The sequence below is a fragment of the Erythrolamprus reginae genome, chromosome 1, assembly GCF_031021105.1.
Source record: "Erythrolamprus reginae isolate rEryReg1 chromosome 1, rEryReg1.hap1, whole genome shotgun sequence".
Classification (NCBI taxonomy): domain Eukaryota; kingdom Metazoa; phylum Chordata; class Lepidosauria; order Squamata; family Dipsadidae; genus Erythrolamprus; species Erythrolamprus reginae.
In genome coordinates, this window is record NC_091950.1 from 320,955,570 (window position 1) to 320,968,265 (window position 12,696).

The following is a 12,696-nucleotide window of genomic DNA, read 5'->3' on the forward strand; positions in this document are numbered from 1 at the left end:
GGTTTTTTTGTACTGTATTGAGCCATCTGCATTTCGTATTCACTGCTTCTTTGGAAGCCAAATTACAAAGGTGTAATTTGATCTTTCAGTCCTGTTTGGTAAATACTATCAATAATGGGTACAATATGTTCTTCTGCTAAAAGGAAAATAAGGGGTTTTTTAGTCTACATTTTTTCTTCTTCAAATTGTTTGCCTAAACAATATTTCTATTTAATAGATGTGTTTTAATTTATTAAAACAAATGGATTTAATAGCCGCCCTGAGTACCAGGAGAAGGATGGCACAGAAATCTGATCAAATCAATAATTAATCAATATGTGAAATGGTTGATTGAGTATAGAATCTTATGCAGAATGCTGGTCTTCAGGTGCACAAAATTAAAGCTGGTTGTTTAGTACAGGATATAAATATGATATGAATATGACAAGCATATGATATGAATGTGTGGTAATTTGTTAAAGCATTTAACAAATTTAGCATTTATTTTAACGCATAGATTCTCAGTAAAATTATGTAATGATCTAATCTGATCTGTTTCCATTAGTCCACTATCATAGAAAAATAAATGATCTTTATGACAGTAGAATTAACTAGACTAAACTATCTCTGCTTAGCGAAGAGGATCCCATCCTACATGTTTGATGAATTTCTTGGCAGCACTTGAGCAGTTTTCTTGTCATTGTGAGGGCACCTCTCATGAACATCCTATTGACCTCTAGAAAATAGGGGGGGGAAGTGCTTGACAAAATTGTTCTAAGCAACATCTTTCCACTGATCCTGTGTAGTTATGTTGTTTCAGAGTAATCGGGTAAGAAAGCCATAGGTTACATTCAGATTTCTTTAAAAGCTAGTTTACAAAAGTGCTTGGTATGCATTTGTGTTTTGTTTATGGTTTACCTTATTGATAGTGAATTGCTGGAATATATGGGCATCATAATCACTGTTTATAGTGGAGTTGGCAAAAATGGCAAAACTGACTATTTTAATTAAAGAGAAAATGCTTTCTAGTTTTTACTTGGAAGCCACTTCTGGATTTTTTGCTCAAAACTGAAAAAAAATGAAAGTTTGATTGTAGGTTTTGATGACTAGAGTGACTTAACTTTGTTATAGAAATGGCTTGAAATATGAAGAAATACCAAGGTTGTAAACAGTTTTTGGTATTCTACTGCATTGATAAAAGTCTCTACTATATTAAAAGTCACTGTTTACAAACTATATATCTAAATTCATCTGCACTTTTGACAGTAGAGTGTTTGCAGATTAAGTATTGTAATTTAAGTATTTTAATAGCTTCAGTGAAATATGTTAGTAAAGAACAATGTAAATTTCTTTAGTGGTAAAGAACAATGCAGCAAACTCTGAGGTAACAGGAACCTGCAAAGGCAACTGAGGTAACTGCTGAGGTGTCAGTGGCAGGGACACCTCTCTAATTCCCAGAGCCTTCTCTCTGTGTCTTTTAGGGCCACTGCAGAACCTCAATTATGTGGCTAAGGGAGATGCAGTCTAGATTGGGGCCAGATGATTCCTGCCTGAGGCAAGATTTAAATAAATCATTGGCTGAGGCGGAGTTCTCCACAAATTTAACTCTCAATGCCACAAAATTCACATCCTGCGCTGTGCCAGCTAGTGTTATTTCTTGCCATCTGCTTTGGCTATGCCATTGGAAGGCGGATACACGCTCTAAATGGTGCCTAGCTATAGGAGAGAAATTGTTTGGTGAAGGTAGTAGAGGGATTCTAGTAGAGGACAGGGATAAGAGGACGGTACTGTCTAGACTCTAGACAGTACCAGTGCAGGCCGTCTATGCACTCTAGACTCTAGAGTGCATAGACGGCCTGACCATCGCCCTGGCCCATATTATAGGCCAGAGGTCCCCAACCTTTTTTGCACCAGGGACCGGCTTTAAGCTAGACCAGTTTTCCATGGCCCGGTGGGGGGGGGGAGCTAGCTGTCAGCGGCGCCGTAAAAGGGGCGATCAAGAGAGGAATGGGTGAATGAATGGACGGAGGGTGGGAAGGAAGGAAGGAAAGAGGGAAGGGACAGGAACAAAAGAAGGGTGCAAAGGAAGCAAGGAAAGGTGTGAAAGGGGAGAGTAAGAGAGGAAGGAGTGAAAGAAGGGAATGAGGGAGGAAAGAAGGGAGGAAGGAAAAGGAAAGCAAGAAATGGAGGGAGGAAAGGAAGGAAGGAAAGAAAGAAAGAAAGGGGGAAGGGACAGGAACAGAGGAAGGAAGCAAGGAAACTTATGAAAGGGGAGAGTAAGGGAAGAAGGTAGGAAGGAGAAAGAAAAGAAGAAATAGAGGAAGGGAAGGTAAAAGAGAGAAAGAAAAAGAGCAAGAAAGAAAGCAAGAAAGAGAAAGAAAGGCAACTTCAAAGAAAGGCTCACTGAGCATCTCTCACTCTCTCTCTCTTTCTATCCCTCTTTCTTTCTTTCTCTTCCTTTCTCTCTCTCCTCTTCCTTTATCTCCTCTCTCTCTCCCTCTCTCTTTCTCTCCCCCCTCTCTCCCCCTTTCCCTCTCTCCCTCTCTTGCTATCTCTCCCCCCTCTCCCTCTCTCTTTCTCCCTCTCCCTCTCTTTCTCACTCTCCCCCCTCTCTCTTTCTCTCTCTCTCCCCCTCTTTCTCTCTCTTCTTCTCACTTTCTCTCTCTTGTTTTCTTTCTGTCTCTTTTGCTTTCTCTCTCTCTCACTGTTTCTTGTTTTCTTTCTCACGCTCTTTCTCTCTCTTGTTCTCTCTCTTGCTATCTCTTTCTCTCCCCCCTTTCTCACTCTCTCTTTCTCACTTTCTCTCTATCTTGCTGTCTGTTGCTCTCACTCACTCTCGTTCTCTCTCCGTTCTTCTCAGCGATGACGCGCGCACGCCCTGCCCGCCTCACCTTTGCGAGAGCACTTTCGCCCCGGGCTCTCAGCAAGGGGGTTTGCAGGAGAGGCGGGGCCGGCGAAGGTGATATTGAATGTCGGGGGAGAACGGGCGGTTGCGCGCGCTCCCTATCCCCCTGCTAGCCCACTCGGAATATTCAAAATAAGAAAAGCCTTCGCCGGCAAAGGTTTTTCTTATTTTGAATATTCCGAGTGGGCTAGCAGGGAGATAGGGAGCGCGCGCAACCGCCCGTTCTCCCCCGACATTCAATATCACCTTCGCCGGCCTCCGCTGAGGAAAGCCTTTGCCGGCATTTCCTCTCGGCGTCAAGGAGGCGCAGCGGCGGGCGGAGAGAGGGAAGGGGGGGCAGCGGCGTCCCTCCTGGCCTTGGCGGGCCGCCCAACCCTCCCCACCTCCTGCAAACGCGGCGGGCGGCGGGGGGAGAGCGAGGAGCCGGTTCCGGCGGGCGCGGGGCTTGGCTGGCTGGCGGGGGGAGCGCCGCTGGTGGTGCGGAAAGGCCGAGGGGGCCCTGGCGCCGCGGACCGGCTGAAAAGCCCCAACGGCCCGGTCCCGGTCCGCGGACCGGCGGTTGGGGACCTCTGTTATAGGCAACCCTTTCACCCCGATTCTTGCTTTGGAGGCCCCCAGTTCCAAAAATGGTATTTTCAGGGGGAGACAGACCTCAAGACAGGCCCACTGCCAGGGACGGGCAGACAATTTTCCCAGTCGAAACGCTCCTTCTGGGGATCTGGGTATAGGGCCTTTTGCAGATCCAAATGACTCTGAAATGGCATGTCCCATTGGTGGCAGGCTTCAACATTTCGCCAATGGGAAATCACATCCACGGACTCCTAGGCCCTAGACACCATCAAATTTGGCCTCACCGTAGAGTTACTTCATTGCCCCTTTGCCTGTCCCATCAAATGCCATCAAACGGGCATTAATGGAGGCAGAAATCTACCACCTCCTCTGAAATTTCAGCCATAAAGAACATGTCCCCGTGACAGGAGAGTCTAGGATTCTGTTCCATACTTTTCCTGGTCCCCAGATTTTTTTCTCCACCATTAATATAACATATATGTTACGGGGCATTTTTCCGCCTCTGATAGGGTGGAGAGATTGCTTAAGCTTTCTACTGTCTATGTTCTTAAGCCGCTTCTCTAATAAGTACATAACCCTAAATTAACAATCTCAGTTCTGTGCCTGAATTCTGATTAGAACTCTTCTGTCAGCTTCACTCTGAAACTCACTAGATAAGTTCAATTGAAGGTTTTTTGTTGTTCTAGATGGAGGCATTGATAGCAAAGTTACTTTTGTTATCACCTTGTAATTGGGATGTTTCTGTTTAAATCAGTTGCTAAATGAGGAGGTTGTGACTAAACAGCTTGCTTTGTTCTTTATAGATTATAAAGCTTGCAGTGAGAATATTGTAATCAAATGCATGTGGTGATTTACTCAAGTTTTTTGTCTTGTTTGTTTACAGAAAATGCTAAGACAAAAGAGATGATTTTAATTTCCCACTAAGACTGCACATTGAACAAACGTCCTGATCAGGCAACATACGAATGGCCCAAGGAAGCCAGCAAATTGATTTTCAGGTTTTAAATGACCTGCGCCAAAAATTTCCTGAGGTACCTGAAGTTGTTGTGTCCAGATGCATGTTACAGGTTAGTGCTATGTTGTTACTAGGCATTTTAATATTGTGATGTTAAAAATTAAGTCCTTTTTTTGGCTAACTTATTACATGAATATTTTCTTTGGTATACATTTTCCTTTCCCAGTTTGAATGTTATAATTTGTTTTCTTTTTGTATGCTTTTAATAGCTTTAGTTCTACTTTTTTGCTTCATATTTTTAAAATTTATTCTGCTTTGTTTTGTATTTCATTTTAAATTGCTATATTTCAAATTTTAAAATATATACTTAATATGTTTCATAAGTAGCTCTTTAAAAAGGTCTCATATAGCATTTATTTTCTCACTTTATATTTGCATATCCGTTATAACAGGGGTCTCCAACCCCCAGTCTACTGCCCAGTACTAGTCTGTGCAAAGCTCCATTTGTGCAAGTGGCAGGCAGGTGCAAAACCATTCTCCCCCCCACCCCAGTCTGATCATAACCGCCACTGCGGACCACTGCCTTATAGTACATCTAGTATGCTGATAGGCATTCTACAATAAGTATTCATTTTAAGATTAAAACAATACTTTGTATAGTGTTTGATCCAATTATCCCCTTTTCCCAGTCTCAAACAATCCACTGCATAGTTTAAAACAAGCAATTAAAAATTGCTCCAATACTCATAGGATAGGACCAAATTATCTACACTTTATAAATCGCTGGTGTAGAGTATTGATGTTCTGATTTGGTGGCATTGCTAAACTATTTTTCTTCTTCAAATTTGATTCTTGATCATTGTTATATTGGGAATGGCTAGCCTTTTGGTACAAATGTGTTTTTTTGTGAAGCTTTGGAATAGTATAAATTCTCTTGAATTTATTCAGTTTTATATTTAATATTAATTATATTGTAGTTATCAATAGCACATCCTTGTATCTATATTATTAGTAGATATTAATACAGAAAATAGTTTTCAAATTAAAATGCTGTTTGGGAGTTTTCTGTCTTTTTTGTATTTTATTACTAGGTTACTCTATATTTAAAAATCAACACATTTAATTTTTCCTTAAATTATGGGGTTTTAACTTAAATCAACATTAAATCTTTGTGGACATATACACAAATACCCTGTAAAATTCAATACCTTCCAGGTACTGGAGCTAATTTCTCAGTGCCTTGCATTTTTACATCCATTACAAAAAGTAGTTTAATACTGGATAAAAATACTTTTTATGTAGGAAAATATAAAGATAGCTTTTGAAATGAAATTAAAATTAAATTCAAAATAAGCATGCATTTAACCCAAACCCAAATTCCATTATTGATCTTTCGAGCAGTAAGATTTAATGAGAAGTATGCTGAAGATAATTAGCTGCAATAAAAATATACTTTGTTATATTCATCCATTTACTATAGTCTTCTTCCTATGCTACAGTTTAGTCTAGTGGTTTAAGGCATCAGGCACAGACCAGGACATAAAGAATTCTAGTCCTGCTTAGGCATGAAGCCAGGTAAGTGACTTTGAGCAGTCATTCTTAGATTTAAGAAGAAAGCAAAGGCACATCATTACCAAATGTTACAAGACTACTGCAGGAAGTTGACCACACGCATATATCCTCATGATTATAGGAAAGAAAGAAAGGCTAATTGAATTAAATACTATTATCTCCCAAGACAAATAGTACAATATTTGGAGTATACTATTTTATTGTTTCTCTTCTGAGTTTCTTATCCTTCTTATGCCTGTTTTCAAATAGATTTATATGTCAGAAAGCTTGTATTTTGTTAAATTCTTAAATAACTGACAAAACTAAAGGAATTCTATTAATGCCTGTTTTTAAATTTTTTTACAGAATAATAATAACTTGGATGCCTGTTGTGCAGTTCTCTCTAAAGAGAGCACAAAATATCTCTACGGTGAAGGAGAAATTGGTTTTTCAGATGATTCTGGCATTTCCAGTCTCCGAAATCACATGACATCCCTTAATTTGGATTTGCAGTCACAGAATGTGAATCTCCATGGAAGAGAAGGAAGTAGAATGAATGGAAGTAGGACTTTAACTCATAGTATTAGTGATGGACACCTCCAGACCAGCTTGTCGAACAGCGAATTGTGTCATCCAGAACCACAGACTGCTCCAGTCCAAGTTCCACAGGGATTCTTTGGCATATCTAATAATCCTAATCCTTCCAATTCAGGACAACATTTTGGATTTCACTTGGGCAGTAAAGGATCTTCTGGTTTGGCTCAGCAAACACCTAGATTTAATCCCATTATGGTAACTTTAGCCCCAAATATTCAGCCTGGTCGGAATACCCCAACATCTTTGCACATACATGGCGTACCTCCAATAAACAGTCCACAAGGTAATTCTATCTACATTAGACCTTATATCACAAATCAAAGTGGTACAACTCGCCAGAATCAGCAAAATCCAGCCTGGATGTCTCAGTTCAGTCCTATGCATTCTCAACAAAACTACCAGCCTTTACATTCAAACCCCTGGTCAACTATGCCCACAACCAGTTCCTTGACACATACCTCATCACAACAGTCAAACCAGCAAGGCCATCAGACCTCTCATGTGTATATGCCTATAAGTTCTCCTACAACTCCTCAAGCACCCACCATTCATTCATCTGGTGGCTCACAGTCGTCTTCAACCCAGAGTCAATATAATATCCAAAATATATCAACAGGACCTCGTAAAAACCAAATTGAAATAAAACTTGAACCACCACAAAGAAACAATTCATCAAAACTTCGTCCTACAGGTCCCCGCTCATCCACAAATTCCTCTTCCAGCAACAGCCAGACTTTAAGTAGAAATCAACCCACTGTTTACATAGCTGCCAGTCCACCAAATACTGATGAAATCATTACACGAAGTCAGCCCAAAGTGTACATTTCCGCCAATGCTTCTTCAGGTGATGAACAGCTTGTACGTAATCAGCCCACACTCTTCATATCAACAAATCCAGGAGTGACGGCCACATCTAGGAATATGTCTGGCCAAGTTAGCATGGGACCTGCCTTTATTCACCATCACCCTCCCAAAAGCAGAACAATTGGAAACAATGCTTCTGCCACTTCTCCTCGAGTAGTGGTTACTCAGCCTAATACAAAGTACACTTTTAAAATTACTGTTTCTCCAAATAAACCCCCTGCAGTTTCACCAGGTGTGGTCTCCCCAACATTTGAACCCACAAACCTTCTAAACCTTCCTGAACACTTTGCAGAAACAGAAAGTATCCAACACCTTAATGACCCTGTTTTAGCACATGTCGATAGGATTAGTGAAGCACGAAAACTGAGCATGGGGTCTGATGACGCAGCCTATACCCAAGGTAATGCTTTTGTGTGAATTATTGCAATCTCTGTCTTGCTGCTTTAGTCCATTATGTCCGACTGACTTATTTATTTTGTCACTATAACAAAGAGATTTAGAGAAAAAGAACCTAGTATGTTGACCCAGTTGTAGTTGTTAGTACAAGTATAGGGTGAAAGAATCAAGAAATATAGAAATTATAACTTTAATACTCTCAAACTAGAAATGGTTTTGTTAATATCTTCAGAGAAAAACCTATAAATAATTCAGAGGATGGTGGGTAGAAGAGATAGCAGAGGAAATACAGTTAGAGAGACTGTTCATAATTTCTGAAAAAGATAAATTGCATTTTTCATTATTTCTATTCATATTCTATGTTTATAGAACACTTATTTCCAGTTAAATCCAAAGACTGATTATGAAATTGATTTATCCCCCATATTATATGTGAAGATTTTGATTTACAACATTAACTATCATCCCCATATACTCACAGAGACACTCAGATATAGCTATATCCTAGTAAATGTTATATTTGTTTGTTCACTTAATCTAAAGTTGCCAATTGTGGCTCTGTTTCATGAGTAAAACAATGAAAAAATAACCTACATATTACTTTCAGTTTGAACATCAATTTATATTTCTTGCAAATATCACTAGTTGGAAATTTATGTAGTTAATTCCTTGCCATATTTTTATTGAAGCTTTTAAAAATATGTTCATAGGCCCCACAGATTTCATACATTGTGCCTGTTGTACCTGATGGATAATACAAGATGACTGAGATTGAGATGGTCAGGATAGATGCATCACCTCTGTCTTTCTTCTGCCACAGATTATCAATAAGTGCAGTCAGTGCTACCTTAGTACATATCCCAGTCAGGTTTATTTTCATTAAACCATTGCTATACATGTTTGTTTAGAGACACATACTTAACATATTTTTAAGTCCCTGTGCTTGAATTCATTTGCAGCATTTTCATTTGATGATCGCCCACTATATGCTTTATTTTTCATCTTTTTTCATATTGAATGCCAGACATAATCAGCAATATGTGAAGCAACTGTGCAAATTTCTACATGTAAATACTGTATAGGTGATCCTCATTTAATAAACACTTGTTCAGTGATCCTTTGATGGCCCTAAATGAGTGGTATTTACAACTGTAGCTCAAAATTCTGGCTGACGTGGCAGCCCTGCCGTCATGTGATAGCAATTCAGATGCTTGGCGACCAACTCGCAATGACAATGTCACAGCATCATGTCATCACCACTTGTGATCTTCACTGCTAGCTTCTGACAAAGTCAGTGAGGAAGCTAAAAAATGATCAATATGGTGACCACATGATACCATGCCTAATGATGTTGCAGGACTGCCATCACAGTAGTATGATGGCATGCTTTACTACAGCATTACTTAGGGATGGAAATTCTGGTCCGAATTACCGTTCTTAACTGAGGACTGCCTGTATATTTGGCTTGGGACTATTCCAAGGCAAATGCCTGTAGCTATTGGTCAGTTTTTAGAAAGGTTCATCCTTATTTATTTATTTATTTATTTATTTATTTTATCTATTTTATTTATTTATTTACTTATTTATTTATTTACTTACCCTATATACTCGAGTATAAGCCGACCCGAGTATAAGCCGAGGCACCAGTTTTTGCCACAAAAACCTGGGAAAACTTATTGACCCGAGTATAAGCCGAGGTTAGAAAATGCAGTGGCTACTGGTAACTTATAAAAATGGAAACCAATAAAATTACATTAATTGAGACATCGGTAGATTAAATGTTTTAGAATATTTATTTTAAAGAAAACCAAAATTAGCTCTGTAAATTTAAAAGAGGGTAAATGAAAGCAATCTGGTAATAACAATAAATTAAAAAGTAAAAAAAGTAGCTCAATCAGCAACCAAGCTAAAACCTATTTCTAAACCTAACCCAAGGGTCTTTAAACTTGACAGTTTTAAGACTAGTGGACTTCAACTCCCAGAATTCCTGCACCAGCCATGCTACCTCAGGAGTGGGAGTTGAAGTCCACAAGCCTTAATCTTTCCAGGTTTGAAGACTTGCATTTCTAACCCTAACCTAGGGCTCTTTAAACTTGACAGTTTTAAGACTAGTGGATTTCAACTCCCAGAATTCCTGCACCAGCCATGCTACTTCAGGAGTTGAAGTCCACAAGCCTTAATATTTCCAGGTTTGAAGACTCTTGCATTTCTAACCCTAACCCAGGGCTCTTTAAACTTGACAGTTTTAAGACTAGTGGACTTCAACTCCCAGAATTCCTGCACCAGCCATGCTACTTCAGGAGTAGGAGTTGAAGTCCACAAGCCCTAATTTTTCCAGGTTTGAAGACTTGCATTTCTAACCCTAACCCAGGGCTCTTCAAACTTGAGTTTTTAGAAGCCTGGAGAAAGTTCATGCTGTCCACCACCCCCCGCCCCCCTTTTAGCTTGCTGGCTGGCTCGTTGGCTTGATCTCCAACACCTGATCCTCCCTCCTCGTCTCCCTTTATTGCCCCTTTATTGTGCAGGGAAGCAGATTTACTAAAGAGATCCAATTGGGACGGCAACAGGGAAAGGAGGAGGTGGAGAGCCAGAATAGTCCACAGCTGCGTGGAAGGAGGAGGAAAGGAAAGAGCTGCTCTCCTCCTTCTCCTCCTTTCATACCAAGTGGATTTCTTTAACAAATCTGCTTCTCTCTCCGGCTGGAGGCTTCTAAAGCCTGGAGAGAGTTCATGCCGTCCTGGTCCCTCCCCCCCTTTAGCTTGCTGGCTCTCTCCTCCGTCTCCCTTTATTGCCCCATGTGTTGTGCAGGGAAGCAGATTTGCTAAAGAGATCCACTTGGGACGGCAATAGGGAAATGAGGCGGAGGAGAGCCAGAATAGCCCACAGCCGCAGGGGAGGAGGAGGAAAGGAAAGAGCTGTCCTTCTCCTCCTTCCTCTGCGTACCAAGTGGATCTCTGTAACAAATATGCTTCTCTCTCCGGCTGAAGGCTTCTAAAGCCTGGAGAGAGTTTATGCCGTCGTCGTCCTCCCCATTTAGCTTGCTGGCAGGGCGCCCTCTTGTGGTGATTCGGTGCCCTCTTGTGGTGACTCGAGTATAAGCCGAGGTCGGGTTTTTCAGCCCATTTTTGGGGCTGAAAAACTCGGCTTATACTCGAGTATATACGGTATTTATTTACTTACTTACTTACTTACTTACTTACTTACTTACTTACTTACTTACTTACTTATTTACTTACTTATTTACTTACTTATTTACTTACTTATTTACTTATTTATTTAGTATGCCGCCCCTCTCCGTAGACTCGGGGCGGCTCACAACAGTAATAGAATAAACAATGTAGAATACAAATCTAATAATTAAAACTAAAAATCCATAACTTTAAAAAATCCTTCAAAGTTAGCATGCCCAAAATTTTAACCAAAAGTTTTAAAACATCAGAAACATATTAAGTCTAGTATGGTTTGTTGGTTTTGAGGGTAACAAGCTGTGATACTGCTGAACAGTAATTTTGCAGGATAACAGGTCAAGATGATTGTTTTCAAAATAGTTTTTGAGAAAATCAAATAAAAGAAAGAAGAGGGGAAAAAATAGTTTAAATTATAATCGGAAATATATCCCCTTTTACCTCAGCTTCTCTGTTTTTGAGGTATTCATCAGTGATCAACTGTTAGACTCAGATTCAAAATCACCATAAATAATAAAATTCATTGGGTGATTTTGGGCTAGTCACTCTTTTTCTAACAAGGTTTTAGTTGCCAGAAAAACTGGAGGAGGTAGTGTTATGTAAGCCAGTTTGTTTCTGAAAAAAGAGTGGGATATAATAAATTAAATAATCTTTTGTAGGATTGCCTTCATTCACATAATAATATGTTTTTACATTTATTGCTCCTGGACTGAAAAATAAGCAGGTATCTAGATGAAGCTGAACAAGCCAGGCAGCCCTGGAGGTCATTGTAGTTCCTTTCACTCTTACAAAGTTCCTTGGTTTATTCAGTTAAGGAAAAGAGGCTAGTCTTTATATAGGCATTTCATTTCATCTATTCAGCTAAATTGTAATTGGCTTTGTTTATTTATCCTTTTGGTAAGTTGCCTGTCAGGGATCAAATCCAGCAAATGCAAATTGTTGCTTTTTGCTGATGATTTTGCGTGCATGTAAAAGTGGTTGTTGACTATGAAAAGTAGAGGAAAGAGATTTGTGGAAGTTTCTTGACTGCAGGAATAACATTACTGTTGCAGTAAGTGACAAGTACATGCACTGGTCATCCACAGACATTTACAGTCCAATATTTTACCCTCAGAAGTTTAACTGTAATGGTACAAATGACAACTATGGAGACAGTATATAAGCATGCATGCCAATCAACATTTTACTTGCCGAGACCAGAGGTTTTGTCTTCTGAGATTTTGGATTCCTGTATTGTAGCCCAACTTCAGAGAACTTCTCTCTGCTAGACCAATGTTGTAAACTGTTTGAAATATTTCTGAAACAATGGCTTTAAACAGTTTCTAAATCATCTTTTGACTACCAGAATGTTGGAGAATAGAAAAGATTCTCTGGCATATATAGTGTAAATTCTCTTAAGAGAGGTTTGAAAGCTTGCCAGTACTAATGATTTTTATTCGATTTTTAAATTTATTTATTTATTCATTTATTCATTAATTTATTAGTTCAATTTCTAGGCCGCCGTTCCCAGAGACTCAGGGTGGCTTACAAACAAATACGTAACAAATAAGTAATAAATTCTTACCAAGTTTGCAACATACCTAAGAATTTCATGTAACATAATTATAAATATTTGGTAACATGATTTATTGAAAATTTCTACCATTGTCAATGGATAAAAATGAAGATTTTCTAGAATGAAATGAAATGAAAAC

The 12,696-nt window shown here is 39.4% G+C and overlaps 1 protein-coding gene across 2 annotated transcripts in view; it reads left to right on the top strand.

Moving 5' to 3' along the window:
* Window positions 1-12,696, top strand: part of TAB2 (TGF-beta activated kinase 1 (MAP3K7) binding protein 2) — a 59,389-nt gene that overhangs the window by 27,460 nt on the left and 19,233 nt on the right. For both annotated transcript variants that reach the window (XM_070733692.1, XM_070733693.1), the window contains 2 exons: window positions 4,338-4,521; window positions 6,327-7,821. In XM_070733692.1, the coding sequence (XP_070589793.1) occupies window positions 4,420-4,521; window positions 6,327-7,821 (1,597 nt within the window). In that variant the 5' untranslated portion in view covers window positions 4,338-4,419. The remainder of the gene's footprint in view (window positions 1-4,337; window positions 4,522-6,326; window positions 7,822-12,696) is intronic.